This window comes from Dioszegia hungarica, assembly GCF_025882075.1.
Source record: "Dioszegia hungarica strain PDD-24b-2 chromosome Unknown MKK02contig_8, whole genome shotgun sequence".
NCBI classification, from domain to species: Eukaryota; Fungi; Basidiomycota; class Tremellomycetes; order Tremellales; family Bulleribasidiaceae; genus Dioszegia; species Dioszegia hungarica.
In genome coordinates, this window is record NW_026515770.1 from 3,147,818 (window position 1) to 3,165,924 (window position 18,107).

Below are 18,107 nucleotides of genomic sequence, written 5' to 3' on the forward strand. Positions count from 1 at the left end.
TCTCTGGCCTCTGGCCTCTGGGCTCTCTCCAAACTTTTGGTGCTTCGGCGATATGGGATCAAAACGATTGGCTCAATATCGGATCAACCCGGAAATCTCATGTCTCAGGGTATATCTGCCGTCCTTTCAGGGTTCAAACAAGGGGCAATCGCATCTCAAACACGAAGCTCGGACGCTGATTGGTTCGATAAGGAATTCCGGTCCGCGATCCGGGGGAGAATACCACAAGAAGCTTCTTTTTAGCGCGTTTCAGATGTTGTACGGTTACTTCGGCACGGGGTACCGATGGTTTCAAGTGAGGAATCCTCGCTGCGGTTCGGGGACGAGGCTCTCGCTGCTTCTTGATGCGCCAGGGTGTGTATACCGAGGCTCTTCGGATAGCTTATCGCCGTCAGACTCTACGCGCGACTGTACATCTTCGGATAGCGTATCGTCTTCAGACTCTTCACGCGACTGACTTGTCTTATGTCCTCTGTTTGACTCATTGCTAACTACTGGCTATTGATCTGCTTCTTGACCGACGCTTCGAACGCCATGATATCATACTGAATGACCATGATCCCCAAACCAGGCCCGGTGTTACCGCCCAGCTTCTGTGCTGCCCCGGCAGTCTCCAGCAGCACCTGTACCTTTGCCAGCGTCTCCTTCAGAGGCACCGGCGTCACCTCAAGCATCTCGCAACGCTCCAATACCTCGCCCAGCTTTGTCTCAAACCCTGCAATCTCCTTGACCTTCTCATCGCCGAGGAGACCACGGACCTCTCCCGCCCATAACGCCGCCATGCTCTGTGCGCGACCCCGAGGAACGCCCTCGTCGGTGTAGGTGAGATCGTACACCTCGCGTGGGCTGGCGAGACCGAGGGAGGAAAAGTCGATGGTGTGGAGGTGCGCTTTACGGATGTCAGGTTGCCTATCCGTCAGCTGCTGTGTCCCTCCCCACAGAAGCAGACTCACTTTTTGAGGTATCCCAAGAACAAGGTCTGATCCCCCCACACATTCTTCCTGTCCCCATCGGGCAGATGCGGACCGATCGCAATGCCCGCGTTGCCGATCGCGGTGCACATGCGAGAAGCGTAGCGGACGGTATTGAAGAGAGGAGGGGTATTGTCAAGCTCGGCTGTGACGATCCGGAGGTCTCGGACGCTCCCGCTCTCGTTGAGGATCCCCTCCTTCGTGGCCGCTCGGCAGTCAGCCTCCGCCGTCTCGATACCGAGGAGCGCTATCCGTAGCGTGTTGAGATTTGGGAGATGGTCCCGGACGATAGTGGTCATGGATGGTAGGTCCGCGAAGGAGACGGTCGTATTGAAAGACCGCTCGAGGTACGAGGAGGTGACGAGATCGAGAGAGGTAAGGGATGAACCGGCGAGGAGGGAGAAGCTAGAGAGCTGATCGACGCTCCAGGCGACGAGACAAGGGGCGATGATGGTCTCGAGCCCTCTCGCCCATCCGGCCGAGATCTGCCGCTCGTACAGCTCACCAAGATGGTCTAGCGTGACTGGCAGAAAGTCCAGGTGGACCGCCCGCACGGCTAGCGGCCAAGACGCTTCGCGCAGCGTCTTTAGCCACTGATCGACATACGTGCCGACCAATGAGCGTGCAGGCTTGAAGATGTTGGTTCCGGGATGGTGGTAGAGGTTGAGATCGTACCGCCAGCGGACTGAGAGCCGGTCCGGCAGAGAGGGCGGGTCTATGGCGGTGGGTGGTTCCGATGAGGGGTCGAACGTGACGGTCCGATTGATGTCGACATACCCATCCTTCCCGTCCGCATGCCCTTCTTCGACCCTCCCCTCCGCGTCTTCATCCTTCCGCACCAGATGGATCTCCCACGAGTCCTTCCCAAACGCTTCATACTCTGCGCCCATCAGGATGACGCGAATATTCTCGCACTTCGCCTGGAGGCTGGGTACGAGGGCGTTGATGACCGAGGGCTCGTACTGCTGGAGATAGACTTCGGTCTCCTCCTCCCGGTGCTTGTTGCTGGAGATGACGAGGGTGGTCTTGGCGAGGACAGTGGAAGGGAGGGACGTGATGTTACGGGCGTTGATGGTATGGACGGCGGAGGTATACATGCGTTGACGAGGCTAAAATTCAGCTCTGTCCAGTAAGGCATAGGGGGAACATACAGTGGACGAGCTCATCTTCGACCTGACCCTATCATAGTCCACCGTCCTATATAGCTCCTTGGCAACATCACACATCACCTTCCTTTCCACCCGGATGAAGCTTGTCCAGTCATGCTGGCTCAACAGCGCGATGATGCGCTGCCTGAGCTCCGGCGTCTCATACACTTCCCGCGCGAAGGACGAGGCGGTCGAAGGGGCGTTCGGGGGAGCAGCCTTGCTGGGTTTAGCCTTGCCTTTCGTAGCCTTGGATTTGGCGGGCTTGGGCTGAGCGACGATCTCTGGCTCGACTGGAGCTTTCTGACGGTTCGACCTGCGAGGAGGCATGGTTGCAGTGTTGAGCGGACTACCAGCGCAGTCAGTCAAAGTTTCCGTATAAGTACAAGAGCTGTTGTTGAGTCATCTCTCCTCCCTGCACTGCTCAGCACCGCTATCGAAACCTTGTGACTGGTAGCGTAGAGCTTGTTGACAAGGCCAGACATGAAACGCCCGAAACGTCCTCTCATGCGGCCCTCGACGCCCGGGCCAATGTGGGGTCCGTCCTTTGATCCTTTGAAGTCTCCAGAGGCTCGATACAAGCACCGTCGACTTGCGATGAGTGCGTGGGCACATAATTGAAGGCGTATAGAAGAGAAGCTGATGGCGCTGCGAGTGTCGGGCTGACCCAGCAGGACTTTTGTACTAGTAATGACTCATTACAAATCTAGCATTCGCATTTGTGTTGAAAGCTGAAAGACCCAACTATACTAATGCAATTAGCTTCGGTTCCATCGTCCATACATAGCTCTTGCCCCTTGAGTAGGTGTAGTGACTGAGCTGCACAGGCCGGGGCTCTTGCTGTACGAGTACGGACAAATAAGTGGAAGTCATTACTGACGCTACTGACGCGGCTGGCTGACAACGGCGCCCCAGCCGTCGTCATGGCGATCCTTACCGAGCGACGAGTCCAGCGAACATGTCGCTTACGACCAAGTACGCTTACCTCGCTTGCGAGCCCGCTCAATATCAGCCAGTCTCCATATTCCTGCCCTCTGGCTCTGATCTGCATACTCACCTTCGCGTCCGGCACGCGCTCGCTGCTCTGTTGTCCTCTCGCTGGCCGAGCTCTTCATTTCGCTCACTTCCCGCTTACTTTCATAATCGGCCGCCTTCGGCCTTTCAGACCAATATGAAGATCCTGGTGATCGTCTGGGCTGCGCTCAGTTTCGTCTTATTCGCAGCTGGCGTTTTGCTCGTGGTATTCTCCATTCTCTGGCGGGACGCGGGGGATGTCGTTCTCCGGTTCTTGCTTCCCTTTCTCAGCCTCGATCGTAAATCGCTCTCTTCCTGTCCAGCTCGATCGTTGGCAGTACAAGCTGATACCACAGTGACCATATCCCTCGGCATATCATACCTTATCGCAACCCTCATCTCCATTCCGGCCTTCTTCATGCCCCCGACCCGACTCCTCCCGCTCCGGGTCTTGGCGGGATACTGTTTGATCATCGCTGTGTTCACTCTCATCGTACGTCTCCCCCATGCTCGGTCTGAAGCTAGCTGATATGGCAGTCCGCATCGGTCATTTGGGTCTTCTCGCTGAGGGAGCTGGACAATTGCGCAGATCTATGGAAGCAGGGAGGGCCCAAGATCCAGCAAGAGCTACAAGACAGGGTGACTTCAGCCCTGTGGTTCAACAAGGAAGGGGAATGCGCTGACTAGACAGTTCTCATGTTGCGGATATTGGTGAGCTCGCATGCTGCCGCTACAAAGTGGTGCTGATCAGACAGGAACTCTACCTCGACCGGTCAATTCGCTGCTCCTCAAGGCTTCTGCGCAGACAGAGTCTTCGCGCTGACCCAACCTGGCTGTATGGCCAAAGGTATTTCCTATTCATGTCGCCCATTCTCATCGATACCGCCGAGTCCAGCTGATATCCAGTGACGGATGAAGCAGACCATCACCTCAACTTTGCCTTCACGTCCATCTATGCCTGCGAGGGCGTCATCATCGCTTTTGCTCTGGCGACCGGATGTCTGATCAAGGAGCGCAAGGTGGTAGAGCGATTCAGACTGATCGACGAGAAGCGGGGCGGAGGAGGCTTCGCCTAGACCCTGCCTTATGCATCTCGAAATACTCGGATGAGATTTGCGGCTGTGGTAGGAGGCTGTAATCTATTCTATCTGATCCCTTGCGTTCAGTACGGGGTGGATTCTATCAGCTGATCATTGGCGTGGCCCACCACCTTTAGCATCCCAGCGCGAAGGTAAGATTGATGGTCCACTCCGCTCGGCAGCAGCAGACTGATCAGCACGTTCCATCGTACACAAGTGTCATTACCCCTACAGCTACTACAAAGCTCCGCCTAATCGAAGAAAGCGTCCTCTTCAGACGAGTCGCCAGAGAAGTCCGAGTGGTCACGACTACCCAGGATCCTCTTAAGATCGCGTAAGAGGCCGGCGAAACCGGCCCCCAATGTCATTCTAGCGCCAGAAGATAGCGAGCCTCGGACATCATAGAAGAGCTTATAGGCCTTTCTCACCACCGGCAGCATCTGCTCCGAAGTTGCGCTCGGAGCCATCCCTGCCATCCGCCTCATCTCCGCCTCAAATTGCGCCTGAGCGGGGGATTGAGACTCGCCCTGCCCCCGCCGCATATTTCCCGACCTTATCTCCTCCATCAATGCCCCCACCCGCTCCTCCCATAGGCCTAGCGGGCGCCCATCGCTGTGACAGCCCAGCTTCGACACTTCCTCCACTCGCTTGACGCCCAAGTCCGCGAAATTGACAACGGCGAGGTGGGCACGAAATGATGCAGGCTGCCTGGTTTTATAAGCTCTGAACCAAGTTATGCCTAATTGACAAACCTACGCGCGAAGGAAGCGATAGCACGCTTGTTGATCCTTTCCCTTCCATTGCAACTCCTCATCACTATCGCTACCAGAATCGCTCATATCGCCGAATAGAGAGGCAGGGGTCATCATCACCTTAGCGGTCGGCTCGCACGCCCTGCTGACATACCGCAGGGTGTTGAGCATGGGGATAGGCTTGTTTCGCCCCGTGACAACGATGCGAAGGGTGGTAAGCCTTCCACCGTCCTCCAGCGCGTCCGGACCAAGAAGATCTCCGCAAATCTTCTCGGCAGCCTGCACGCCGTTCAGAGGGATCCGAAGCGTGCGCAGGAGGGGAAGATGACCGGTGACGACCGAGAGGATGCCGGGTAGGTCGGCAAAGTCTACCTTGGTCTCGTACTGCCTGGACATGGCTTTACAGGTGACTAGGTCGAGCGAGGTGAGCGTGGCACCGGCGACGACCGAGAACGACCGAAGATCCGTGACCGCCCATGGTGCGATATAGGGCGCGTTTATGACCTCGAGACGTTCCGTGTAGCCGAGGGAGATTTGCCGGGCGTACAGAGAGGCGAGATCAGCAAAGGTGATCTCGACGTCTCCGAGCCCGACCGCCTTGTGGATGTGGCCGAAGGCTGGATCCCTCCCTAACGCCTCCGACCACTGTTTATTGATGAAGCGGGTGGTCCCCATGCGCACGTATGGCTCTTCCATAGATAGATCGAACCGCAGGCTGATTGTGTAGTTTTGGGAGGGGGGTTCAGGAGCCTTGACAGCGGTCACCGAGGTCAGGGAGCTCCTCTGCTCAGCGCACAGGGTTTCGTAGAAATCGATGTGGCCGCTACCGAGGGAATCGTTGGAGATTACGCCAGGTGGATCGAACCGTACGGTCCAGGACTGTCCGCCGAAGGGTCGCCGCTCAGCGCCGAGGTGCATCACGCGCAAGCCCGGGCACTTGCGCAGCATGGGTGGGACGACGAGTTTGAAGACCTCGGTGCGGTAGATGGAGAGGAATTCCGCGGTAGCGTCCCGTCGTTCACGAGGCTTGGCCTTGGGATCGTGGACGAGGCTCATTTGATGGAGCATAGCGGGGGCCAGCTTGAGCTTGTCCCCGCGGCCATCAATCACCCGTACGGCCATGCAGTAAGTCCGTTGACGCTCCTAGGAATCAGCATAATCCGTTCTCCGTTGACCGGAAGTTGACAGAGGAGCTGGTGAAGTGTACGTACCGTGGTCATGGCCATGTGACTTCTCACCCAGCCATAGTCCATCGTATGATATAGCTCCGTGGCCACATCGAACATGAATTTGCGATCGACCCGCATGAAACATGCCAGACTCTTGCGGTTGAGATGCCGCAGTATGCGCTGACGCAGCTCGGGCACCAGCAGCACCTCCGAGGCCGCTGAGCGAGTGGGCAGCGGCGGGAGGCTTGAGCCACCTTCCGAGGCCGCTGACTGGGATGGAAGCGACGCCGTCGAGTCCGGCTTCGTTGGGCCTTTCTCGTCGGACCTGCTTGATGACTCCATGGCTAGACCAGTAGTGAGCTGTGATGTTATGGCGCCGGCGCTGAGGTACGAAAGAGAGAGAAGGAGATAGAGATGGACGCGCTCTTCGGACGCGTGCCCAGTGCAGTCGAAGATCGAAGGTTCCGGGGGCATTTGTCGGCGACTTTGGGAACGATCTTCAAGGTGCCTCTTCTCACCTTGTACATCTCGCCATGTCCACCAGCTACCCAGAAACGAGCAGCTCAAGGGCAGCTTTGGTATCAGTAGCCGCCAGAACGCAGGCTCAAGCAGCGCAGAATGGGTCTGGGCAAGTTGCGAACCCCTCAACACCCCTTCGGCCCGTCGTCTCCACTTCTGGATTCACCTTTCCTGCCATCTGGTCATTTCCTCCTTTCTTCACGTATGTCATCACTGCGCAGGAAAGCCTTTCTATCACGGGGGAAAGGCATTCTCACTGATCAATACTGACCACTCAGATTACAGCCCAACCCAGCGACACTGGCACATCAGCTGAATCTCTGGTCTGAGCTCGTCCTCTCTTGGGCAAGATATGAGCGGGTCTGGACGGTCAATTGCGATGGTGTCGACGGAGGCGGTGCTGTCTTCTGGAATCGGAGTATATTGAGTGAGTGAATAGCCAAAGCTCAAGTCTCGGAGACGTGCGGTAGAGGCTGACCCTCCCAGGAAGGCTACTCCCAGCAACGCTGAAGCAGCTCATGGCACACATGGCGAAGGAGGGTGAGCCAGATACCACTTGAGATCCTCGACACACTCGTAACACAGTCTGATAAGCAGGACATACAATAGCGGACCCCCCAAAGCAGACTTCAACATACTTACTATACTGGCGGAAACCAGCCGACTGGGGACAGGCAATATATGACTGGGTAAGCTCATAACACTCCTCCCGGTGAGTCCAAGCTGACTGTCCAGGTCACCGATACTGGGCAGACAGGCTCCATATTGACCTTTTACGAGCTGACAGAGGGGGATCTGGCTGAAACGACCGAGTTCCGCGGTTTATATCCTGCCATTCTGCGGAAAGCGATAGAAGGGCTGGTGAAGAAGGGGAAGGCGCAGGTGATCAAGGGCGAGGACGGGACTGGGGACGGTGTGCGGTTCCTGTGAACGGGCAAGATCTGTTGGTGAGAGACCCGGAAAAACCTTACCAGTTGTATATCAGGCTTGAATCCAAAGCTGTCTGTCCAGATTCCGAAGCCAAAGAGCTACATAACGCGGAATTACATGACTATTCGTACTCTAATCGTGTCTTGTATACTGCTGTTCCGCTACTCTCTCCCTGCTGCAATCTATTCTACGCCTACTCTACTCCCTCGCCGGAATCCTAGTCCCTGCCTCCCAATTCCAAAGGCCCCTCCCCATTCCTCTCCCGTAGCTTCCTGCCGCCCCTGACACACCGTTCCCCTCTCCTCCCGCCCCTGCCTGTCCACCCTTGCCGCCCGAGCCTGGAGCGGTCGATGGAACAGCTGCATTCGAGACCGCTGGTGATCCTGCCGTGACGGACGCTGCGGGCGTAGCGGGTGAAGCTGATGTGGTGGAGCCGTTCTTTCCGACACCGTTCGTCAAGGCTGGCGCTGGTGCGGTAGTTGACGCTGATCCGGCGGATGGCGGACGGACCTGCCCATTCTGGCTGCCGTTCGTGGTAGGGGGCTGTTGGCTCTTAGGAATAGTGGAGCCGGCCATGACGGGCTCGCCGTCCCACCCAGACGTCGACTTTGTCTCGGCAGGAGCGACCGCCTTGGTCGAAAGGACGGGGGAGTTGGTCGTCGAGTTGGCATTGACACTCTTGCCTGAACCCGCTCGAGCCGGAGCCGGCGGGGGATGAGCCGAGGGGATCGGACTAACAGCCGCGACTCTCCTACTCGCCAGTAGCAGATCTCTGTTCTTCTCCGACTCGGTCCGCTGGCGTTCCCGCAGCGCCGACTCCCTCTCCCTATCCTGCACCTCCTGGAGCTTCTCCCTCGCCTGCCGTTCCCGCAAAGCCTCCCACTCCCTGTCCCGACCCAAGCCCGCTCCCCATACCCCAAAGAAACCTCCGCCAAACCCGAGCGCTCTTGGGTCTCGCTCACGCTCGGCTGGTCGTTGAGCTGCACGCGCCCGCTCCCGCTCTCGATCCGCCGCCGACGCGCCGAACAATGACAGTTCCCGCTCACGGACCAGATCCGCCTCACGGTCCTTCTGCCGCTTCTCCCGGTCGAGGCGATCGCGCTGACGATCCTCCTCGAGCCGCTGGATCTCCTTCGCCCGAGCCCGCTCCCGCTCCTCGTACTCCCAGTCATCGAGATGCCGCCCGGTCCCCGCCGATGGTCCGGGACCCGCCACTCCTGCTCTCGCATTGGTCATGGACGGCGCAGCTGCAGGCTGTGCTGTCCGAGCCGGAGCAGTTGCCAGCTGCTTGTCGACAGCATAAAGCAGGCGCTCCGTCTTGGTCATCATCGCCTCGAGCCATTTTCGGCCCTCCCGGAGCTGGTCCCGATGTTCGAGCAGCTCACGCTGGGCGTTCGAAGGCTGACCATAAGGGTTTGTGGGGCCGCTGGATTGCTGCTGGCCAGTCTGTCCAGGCGGACGGACATTGCGTGCCAAAGGGTCGATGACAGGTCCGCGAGCGGGAGCAGGGGCTTTGGCCTGTGCTGTAGTCGGGGCAGGAGCGGGAGGAGCGGCTGGAGGGGGGTCGCGTCGGAGACCACCAAGACCGTAGCGAGTCCCGAGGGACCAAGGCGTCGCATGGGGATCGCGAGCCCCGTTGCCGTACAGCGAGTACCGATTGGCTGGGTTGGGAGCCGGAAGGGCAGTTGTAGGAGCGACTAAAGGTGTATTCTGCGGGGACCGGCCATCGACTTGACCAGACTGTGTGCTCAGTCCGCCTGAGCCAGAGGCGGAACCTTGGGGTCGGGCCCCGGATGACGATGCGGATTGTTGAAGGCTGCGACTTGGAGGGAGGGAAGAACCGATGGGATTGGTGCGGTAAGGCGATTGTGATTCCTCATGCTTGCGCTTGGCGCCGCGCACATCTTCCTCGCTCGTACGCTGCCCAGCTGCTGGCGGCTCTGCTGAGGCAGCTCCTGGATCCTTCGGTACCGAGTCCATCGCCAGAAGGGTTTCTGCGGCCAATTGTCTCGCGAGCTGTTTGGTGGGACGACGGAAGGGCGGCAGGAGGCGCGGAAGGGAAGAAACCGATCTGGTTGTAGGGGTCACGGGCGGTTCAGAGGCATGACGAGAGGAAGATTTCACCCGGGATGAGGGTTTGGGCGATCGAGTGGGAACAAATGTGGTGATGGAGGCGCGGCGGGTGGGATCGACGTTGAAGTAAGCAGACATGGGGTGTGGTACCGAAGGATCAGTAGTCGACGCGGAGGGACGTGGTGAGGGCGGAGGAAGCGATTTGGGCGTGGTGACAGTACGAGATGGCGATACGGGAGGAGCCAGTCGAGGGGTGTAGGGGTGGTATCGAGGCGCGGTGGATAGGCGGCGGGGAAAGGTAGGAGATGGACGAGAGTGCGATGTAGGATGAATAGAAGGAAACTTGGTCAGCGTGCGTTCTGACGGAGGGGGGAACATCGTCGGAGACAGAGTGGACGATTCAAAACGAGCAGGAAGAGGGAGGGTAGTCATTATCTGGGCAAAATCACAAGCGGATTGAAGTGAGAAGGAGGGGGAGAACGCAGGCCAAGCTGCTATATGCAGCGCCTAGCGAGCACGCCATCTGACAACAAAGCTAAAGGCAAGCATCAAAGGAAAATGTCGCTGTAACGCGAATCAGATGGCCGAGCTCGTCTTCGCGCCCGACATCTCAGGGGAAGTCAGGATGAACAAGGGATTAGAGACGCAAAACAAGAAAACGTGCTCGTCTCCCTCGCAGGTGCGGAGAGGGGTGAAAGGATAATTGATGACAGGGAGACAAAGGAGGAAGAAGGGCATATCGTGCCTGGTCACGGGGGGCAAGGGCCAGAAGGGGGTGTCAAGAATGGCAGATAAAAGTACGAGACCAGGAAGAAAGGTGTGGTGATCGAAGCAGAGGATGCGGAAACATGACTCACGCCCTCTTGGTCCTTATCTCTGTCCCTCTTGTCCCGCTCGGCTGCCTCCCTCACCCTGCGTTCCGCCTCTTCTCGCCCCTCTTCGATCCACCATGGCCGTTTCCTCTCCCCGCCGATCCCGCCGCCGAGCTGTAGTGGAACTGCAGTACCCCTCAGACCCAGGGAGTCATGGTAGGTTGAACCGAGAGACGGATGACCGTTGTGTTGAGCCGGACGAGCGGGCGACAGGCCGAGACCAGAAGACTGAGAGGGCTGGTAGAGGTCGCGCGGAAGCGGCGCAGAGGTAGTCGGCGCAGTAGGTAGTGGAGGCTGCTGAGGTGCGGGGGACGCAGACTCGGCAAGAGCGGCGTTGGCGCGCCCCGCAGCTGAAGTAATGGCAGGTACTCGCTTGCGGCGCTTGATGACGGTCTTCTTCATGGTCACTGGTCGCGATACACCATGCAGCTTGTGGTACAGGCCTGAACTTTAGCTCTGACATCAATCATAGCTGACGATGACTCACCACAAGCGTTACACTGCGGTCGTCCCTCTTCGTCTCTCCTCCACAGCGGTGTCGTACTGGTTCCGCAATTCCTGCAGCTCATACCCTGTGGAGTCGCCGCCGCTCCCGCCTCGGCCGCATCTTCGTCCCCAATCACACTCCCCTTGCTCTCCGCCTCTACCTCGTCGCCCGACAGCTCTTTCGCCGACGTCGCCGAGAGGGTCTTGTCCATGTTCACGCCCGCCGGTCCAACGTTGCCGTTCAAAGACCAGAAGTTCGGCCTGCCTTGTTCTGACCGAAGTTGCGGAGTGGCTCGCTCGATACCCTCCGCCGCGACAATGACGGGCGGCTGCATGCTTGTCGAAGCAATGGTATTGTTGAAGGTGGGACAGCCTTCGCAGCCTGCTTTCCCGCCGGCGCCGTTACAGCGTCCGTCGCCAGGACATGAGCCGAGTGGCGGATGCCGCTGGGCGGTACTTGGCGGTGGCGAAGGTAATGGAGATGCCTGTGTATTCCCTGTATGGTCAGCTAAATACTCCACGGCGTACTCTGCTGGCTTACCTCTTCGCTTTTTGGCCGGCTGTGCCTCTTCTTCGTCTTCCTTGCCCTTGCGGGCCTTCCCCTTTCCCCTAGTCTTCTTTTCTTCGGAAGGTACGACCAGATGCCTTTCCGCCGCACTCCCTGCCTCATTCGCCTCTTCTCTTGCAGAGACGGGCGTAATCAATCCCGGATGTTCCACCTCTACCCCCTCATAATCTCCCGCCCGACTCTGCGGTCTCGATTCCTCCTCAACCACCTCATCGTCCACTCCTCCCCGCTCATTGCTCCCCTCGTACCCCGAGAATCGCCACCGAGGAAGACTCTCCTCTTCGCCCCTTGACGGTTGTCCCCGCTCGAATGAAGAACCGTATTGGGCCGAGTCTTCGAGGATGGCTTCCTCATCGTCCACATTGCGTTCGGCGGGATCTCCCCGGTCTGATCCGCGCGCATCTGAGAGGCGGGACGCAGCGGAGAAGCGCCGATAGCCAAAGGGCTGACCGTAAGGGGTGCTAGGGGAGTGCTGGGCGGATAGCGTGCTGGGCTTGTATCCCGGCAGAGTGTTTTCCGGAGAATTTGCGACGGGTGGTGGGAGTGAGGGAGATGCGGCCATGATGTCTGATATGTCAGCAAAGGAGCGATGTAAGGTTGTGGTGTCATTTGCAGAAGGGCGAAGAGTAACCTCGTGATTCGGCTCGTCTCGGCGCGAGATCTCTTGGCCACCAGGCATTCCTTCCTGCCTTATCGCCTTTATCGCTTCCGTCCCTTGTCCCTTTCAACGATCTGACGCGCACCTGCTCCGCAACTCTGAACGGAGGAAGGTGTTCAGAGTCGAAAGGGTAGGAATGCAGATAAGGATGAGAGATAGATGTTGCCTTCCCGGGATGACGCTTACCAATTTCCCCAGTAGAAAATCAAAGCTTCGGTAGACTCCTCTGAAGGATCTGTGCGCTTGACGGTGAGGCGATTACGTGCAGTTGCGTATCCTGCCGCTGTATCACAGCTCTGAGTGACTATAGTCGAAGGTGTTGATATATAGATGGAACAGAGGATATAGGAACCAAGATGAGAGCTGCGCTGCGCCCAATCAAGCGTTGATAGATATGAAATCAAATCTAATCAATGTCGCCCCCTTTTGGCAATTTCGGCACAAACCCGGACCCGATTTCCCTGACATCAACCGCGTGTGGCACTGTGGCACAAAAGATAGCGGCGGCGAGGGGAGTCGGGGGACTTGCAACGTGCTGGGGGGGAGCCCTGCCTCATCAGCTTGCTCAGCAGAGCGGCGCTGGCTGGAAGATAGGACGTTCTTACGCTCGTGCCTATTTGCGATAGCACGTTCGTTAACTTTCTCGGGCAAGAGCGCGCGCGAGATTGGCCCCCCTCATTCCTCACGGCAGGACAATGGGGTGATGAGCTCTTGATCGAAATCGCTTTCGCGGAACATCAATCCACCTTCGCATGCTGCTGCAGACGCCCCCATGCCTCGGCTCAGCTTTCCTGAAGTCATGACCGCCAACCATCGTGCAGAAAGCCCAAGAACCTGATGGAATGCGCAGTACGTAAAGCCGGATAACGCGTCTCCCTAATCTCGGTGTATGTTTCACTGACTAACCGTGCCCTTGTCATTGGACAACTTATTCGCGAGTCCGCAGTGACAAGCCTGTTGTCGGGCCCGCTGTGACGTGCCTGCGCTGTGCGGCTACTCGCGCCCGAACCGTGTCATTCGTTGTCAGCAGAATCAAAGTCATTCACGCATTCAGGTTCGGCGCGCCCGGTTTCGGATCTGTCGGTCGGAGAATCGCGTATCGATAACCTTTCTTGCCGCTTTCGGCAGTTTCAGATACTGTCGGTTGTGACGGCATCGTTCCTTATCGCCGAAGTCTCCAAATCAGCATCCGCGAGTGTGGCACTCCGGATGGATGGCTGGTGCTCCCTGCAGCAGGCAATGCATCGCTTGTTCTCGCCATGCATGTTGGTGTGCACCAACACCACCCTGTTCACTACATCGTGTATATTCAAGCTATTCGACATTTTGTCCGCATCTCATATCCTGACACTGCCCGCTCACAAAGATGGCACCCCCGTCAGGTCATACCCCTGCCCCACCACAATCCCATCGATGAGTCTATCCCAGAACACCATCGGGTTCCCATCCTCCCCAGGCGGTCCAACGAGTGACGGCATCCGCTCCCCCCTCTGGAGTCCCCCTTCTCCGCCTTCGAGCGGCACGAGCCTCGGGTCTAGGCCCAAACCGAAGTTGCTCGATCCGCCTGCACCGGCATCTCCTCCCGGCCCACCGGTCAAGGGATCGGTGTAAAGGCCCGAGCCGGACGCATTTCCGAGTTGCGGGTCGTATGGTCCGGTGCCGAGCGATTGATGCTGGAGATTGCTGTTGCTGGTGCTGGGGGTGTTGTATTGGTACATGGGCGGGAGACCGGTATAGGTCGAGATGTACGGGTTGATGGTAGCGTCCGCCCCGGGTCCATAGGTCGTATTGGCCATCAGCCATTGGTCGAGTCTGCGATATCAGCTCCGTCACACATACCGCAGAGATCGACGTACAGCTTCTGCGGTCCTTCCTCGTCTGACGACGTCGAAGCAGGCGTCAACCCCATGTGCCCATTGATAAACTGCATCAGAGGCGTCTTGCCGGGCGTCTGGTCCCCGTCGGGTCCGTAGCTGCCGGTACTCATGGCGAACGAAGCCCGGTGAGGGATTGACGGTGCAGGCATTTCCGCTTCGTCCTTGCTTCGAGGCGATTGGTGCATCCGACCGTCTCCGCGGGAAGGAGAGGACATGGGCTGGCCCCGCTCGTTTGACAGATTCGAGCGCACAAGGGAGTGCCGCTGAGAGCGTCTTTCCTCCATCTCGAGCGCACGGCGGTGTAGGGTGTAGATCTGGTGGATCAGCTTTCCAGTCTCATTGCACCGAATGAAGAAATGAGCTCACTATAGCAGCCTCCTTCTGCGAAAAGTCGTCCGCACGGGGGTTGTGCGGATGTTCATGCATGAAGTCCTGCACGATATGCCGCATGTCCGCCGCGTGAGGACCGCGCGGGTCGACGATCATGCTAATTCCGGCGATCATAGCGGCGTTCTGACGGTCAGCTGCCAGTCGCCTGGGCCTTGCCGCGGGGGAATCCTTCAGCTCACGAATTCTCGGAACGAGCTTCCAAGTAGAGTCTCGAAGAAGTCCGGGCAGTCCTTCTTCCAGGCTTGACGCTGCATCGTCAGCTCACTACCCAACCGCTTTGAAACTCGAGAAGCTTACAATCTTGTAGTCCGTCACAGCCGCCTCGAAGCACGCCTGCCTGGAAAGCTGATATCGGTTACTTCTGAGTCTCTTCAACAGCCAAGGTCGCTATTGGATCAGTTCTGACCCTGCCATTGCAAGGCAACTTCGAACTTACATGCAAGATGATGATAAAGTGCAAGATCTCCGTCTGAATATAATATCGATGCACGGGCAGATACCAGCATTCTACTTGATCAGCTTCTCCTGGACCGCATCCCATTCAGGCGATAGACCTACGATCATCCCAACTCCTATTCGGCCTGTCCATCCTGAACGTCTCAGGCAACCCCTCGCGCAACCGCCTGAACTCTCCATCGAGGACCTCAACATCCTTGTAGCCGCCACCCCCGTCCAGCCGCTGGAAATGATGCGTCACATTCGCAACGATCTCGCCCAGCTGCCGGCGAAGGATGAGGTAGGTAGCGAACGTCGGTTGCGAGAGCGGTCTTGGGACCGGCTGGGAAGCGGAGGTCTGATAGTCGCACATGTTGAGGTTGCTTGGTGGTCTGATCGATGAGCTGAGAAATCTTCCATGGGTAGCGGGAAATTCACAAAGTGTCGCAAGTGCGTAGATCGATACTGATGGGCCGTCCGAGTAGGCACGAGTAAGTAGCGTCCGCGTGAACGAGGTACGCCCATAGTCTCCGCCTGTACTCGCTGCTGTATCCGTCCAGCCCCAACTTTGAGCCGTCACGGTGTAGCCCTACAGCCTGACCAGTGGTAATACCCGCTCGGAACTCTGCCCAGCCCTCGGCGAGTCGGCGGTCGTGCATGAGTACGAGGTAGAGGCCGGTCTGACCTGTCAGCTTCAAGCTGAATGATATGCCGAGTGAGCTTACGCAGATCCTGGCCTCGACCAATTGTACCGTCTCTGCCTTTACTGCCGATGCGATGTTAATCGCCATCCTTGCTGAACCAGTCAGCTTGTCTGCTCAAAGATATGGAGAGTTTGCTAGCTGTACTCACAGTTCCAGTACATCCTCAGACTAGTTGCCCGCTTCGCCTCTTCCCCTCCGACCCACTCATCCGGCGCAACTCTCACCGCCATCGCCAAGACTATGAACACCAGCGGCAGCGCCAACACCGCCGCACCGTTAATCGACCTGTTATCATAAAGCGCGGTGTAGCTCTGGCGGAAGAGATGCTCCGAGATGGGGTATCGGATATAGTTGATCTTGGTGAAGAACCATTCGACCAGGTCGTCCGCATCCGCCCGGGGCGGGAGCTGGCTCATAAGATCCTGGATTTTATGCGGGGAGACGCCACAGTCAGTGAGCACGGATTGGAGAGGTTCGGCGGCGGATGAGTGGAAATTGAGGCCGAGTGGGACGGGATCGGCCGTGTCTAGCATCTGAATGATCAGTTTGGCGATATCTGGCGGTGTGGAGGGAAACTCACAGACTGTGGGAGGGGGTTCCGGGTGGAGCTTTCGACGTCGATACCCGTCATCAGGCCAGCTTCTTGCCCAACCGAAGCGTCCCGGGAACCCCTCGCGGTGTCAATCGGACCCGGTCCGCGCGACGAGGCTATGGAGATGGCGCGCTGGCGAAGAGGGGGGTTGTTGGTGTGTGGTGGAGTGAGAGGCGCATGATCTGCGAATCAGCTTCGGCTTCTAAGCCTTATAAAGTTACTCACTGATGCGCCAATCCTGCAAAGCTTTCCCCTCCAGGTTCGGCACCTGATTGATCATGGTATTGACCATCGCCTCCAGCCTCATGACCCTCACGCTCAACGTCGGGAGCACGCTCGGCGCTCTCGCTCCGCCCACAGCCGGCGCTGCAGGTTGGGCCGCAGCCTGAGCTGAAACCTGAGGCTGGGACATCCCGGGCTCTTCCATATGCGCCTGAGCCGGAGTTCCACCTTGCACCGATCCGCCGTCCCTCTCTGCCTTGACGTCCTTTCCACCCTCCTTCTTCTCCCCTGCTTTCCCGCTGGGCGACGTATTCCTCGTATACGGCACGCACAGCTCAGGAACCCTCCTCGACACGCAGTGCTGGCACGGTGTCTCCCTATTACACTTTTGCTTCCTCTTTGCGCACTCTGCGCAAGATAGCGCCACCCGCCTCTTTTTCTTCTTGCTCCCTGCTTCTTGTGGCGATTCGGGGGCGCCACGGACGGAGGATTGGTCCGGCGAGCCCGCGGCCGGGGTGTAGGGCTGCACGTCCGATGGGCGACGGATGCGCTCGTGCAGCTGAGGCTGGGGTTGATAGCTGGGATAAGATTGAGAGGGGTGCAGATTGGATGGTTGAGGCTGACGTTGGTGGGAGGATGAGGATGGGCGATAAGATTCGTACGATGTAGGCGGGCGGGACGTGATGGACGAGTGACCGGTGGATGGAGGATCTCCCCATCCAGATGCTGGACGTTGAGGGTAGTCATTGAGCGGAGGGAGGCGGTGTTGAGACCCGCTTTGACCGCCGAGCTGATGGGCCGAACCGTGCCCGCTTTCTAGCTCGGGATTGCGCGGAGAAAGCGCCAGGGCAGGTAAGGTTGGGGACCATCTGCTCGAGCTCCGATTACTCGTCGGCCGTTCACTCGACCACGAAGCCGGGTCCGTGTGTCCAAGCGAGGAAATATCCCTATATCCGGGGGAAGAGGGGTAAAAATGCCCATTTTGCGGTGAAGGATTGGAGGGAATGGGAGGGGGAAGATGGTGAGCGAATGCTGACCGACCGCCCAGCTGAAAGTATCGGTTTGATGGGGGCATACCGGGCTGACCTTCGTTGCTGGCCGACCCGGATGTGGAGGCGGGGCGAGTGGGTTGCATGGTAGGTGGATGGTTGTTGATGACGAATGTGAACGTGGGGAGGGTGGGTGTTAATCAGACCCGAACACGAGCGTCGGACTCTGTTGCTCGCTTCCGTGCGGTGTGACCGTCGCCGTCTCCCCGCTCCCGATGATGATACGAGACAGCTATGAGTCAAAGCTAGTCAAGGCCGAATAAGCGAAAGTGACGAGTCGTCGGGGGGAAGATGGGTGAGTGGAGCGGGAAACACGCTAGTGCGGCATGAGCTCTTTCGGGGTTTGGGCGTGAGACAATCAATCGCCTTTGCTTGGCCGGATGCTAAAGTGAATGTCGGTATGCTAATGAGGTGCGATATCTCCGCGGCCGAAGCAGAGCGAAGCAGTGAAGAGGAAGGGTGGGGGAGAGGGGAGATGAGATGAAACGATAGGGGTAGGGTAAGTAGAATGACAGAGATTGGAAGCAGGCAACAAGTTGAGCTTGGGGCTGACTGGCGCTTCTGTAACTTTAGAGTTCAAGCCACTTGCCGCTGCGAATCAC

At 58.1% G+C, this 18,107-nt stretch overlaps 6 protein-coding genes across 6 annotated transcripts; 2 read left to right on the top strand and 4 right to left on the bottom strand.

The window, feature by feature from the left end:
• Positions 1–491: 491 nt before the first annotated feature.
• MKK02DRAFT_33465 (uncharacterized protein) lies at positions 492–2,446 on the bottom strand (the record flags this gene model as incomplete). The annotated part of the gene is made up of 3 exons (XM_053088722.1): positions 492–909; positions 954–2,080; positions 2,123–2,446. The coding sequence occupies 3 exons, from the start codon at positions 2,444–2,446 to the stop codon at positions 492–494; spliced, it is 1,869 nt and encodes a 622-aa protein (XP_052945997.1).
• Positions 2,447–3,287: 841 nt separating this feature from the next.
• MKK02DRAFT_44924 (uncharacterized protein) lies at positions 3,288–4,206 on the top strand (the record flags this gene model as incomplete). The annotated part of the gene is made up of 6 exons (XM_053093149.1): positions 3,288–3,429; positions 3,487–3,623; positions 3,668–3,769; positions 3,822–3,841; positions 3,886–3,977; positions 4,037–4,206. The coding sequence occupies 6 exons, from the start codon at positions 3,288–3,290 to the stop codon at positions 4,204–4,206; spliced, it is 663 nt and encodes a 220-aa protein (XP_052945998.1).
• A 254-nt stretch (positions 4,207–4,460) lies between these two features.
• MKK02DRAFT_44925 (uncharacterized protein) lies at positions 4,461–6,472 on the bottom strand (the record flags this gene model as incomplete). The annotated part of the gene is made up of 3 exons (XM_053093150.1): positions 4,461–4,917; positions 4,966–6,104; positions 6,173–6,472. The coding sequence occupies 3 exons, from the start codon at positions 6,470–6,472 to the stop codon at positions 4,461–4,463; spliced, it is 1,896 nt and encodes a 631-aa protein (XP_052945999.1).
• Positions 6,473–6,663: 191 nt separating this feature from the next.
• MKK02DRAFT_33468 (ESCRT-II complex subunit-domain-containing protein) lies at positions 6,664–7,579 on the top strand (the record flags this gene model as incomplete). Its single annotated transcript, XM_053088723.1, has 5 exons — positions 6,664–6,851; positions 6,928–7,076; positions 7,136–7,189; positions 7,247–7,338; positions 7,385–7,579. 5 exons carry the CDS (start codon positions 6,664–6,666, stop codon positions 7,577–7,579), a joined length of 678 nt encoding a protein of 225 aa, XP_052946000.1.
• A 198-nt stretch (positions 7,580–7,777) lies between these two features.
• Positions 7,778–12,257, bottom strand: MKK02DRAFT_33469 (uncharacterized protein; the record flags this gene model as incomplete). Its single annotated transcript, XM_053088724.1, has 5 exons — positions 7,778–7,836; positions 7,870–10,087; positions 10,510–10,967; positions 11,012–11,506; positions 11,552–12,257. 5 exons carry the CDS (start codon positions 12,255–12,257, stop codon positions 7,778–7,780), a joined length of 3,936 nt encoding a protein of 1,311 aa, XP_052946001.1.
• A 1,029-nt stretch (positions 12,258–13,286) lies between these two features.
• Positions 13,287–17,203, bottom strand: MKK02DRAFT_33470 (uncharacterized protein; the record flags this gene model as incomplete). The annotated part of the gene is made up of 15 exons (XM_053088725.1): positions 13,287–13,411; positions 13,514–13,530; positions 13,599–14,048; positions 14,093–14,427; positions 14,480–14,626; positions 14,683–14,751; positions 14,801–14,890; positions 14,940–15,010; positions 15,062–15,330; positions 15,377–15,618; positions 15,664–15,734; positions 15,791–16,175; positions 16,223–16,416; positions 16,460–17,021; positions 17,081–17,203. The coding sequence occupies 15 exons, from the start codon at positions 17,201–17,203 to the stop codon at positions 13,287–13,289; spliced, it is 3,150 nt and encodes a 1,049-aa protein (XP_052946002.1).
• Positions 17,204–18,107: the final 904 nt, after the last annotated feature.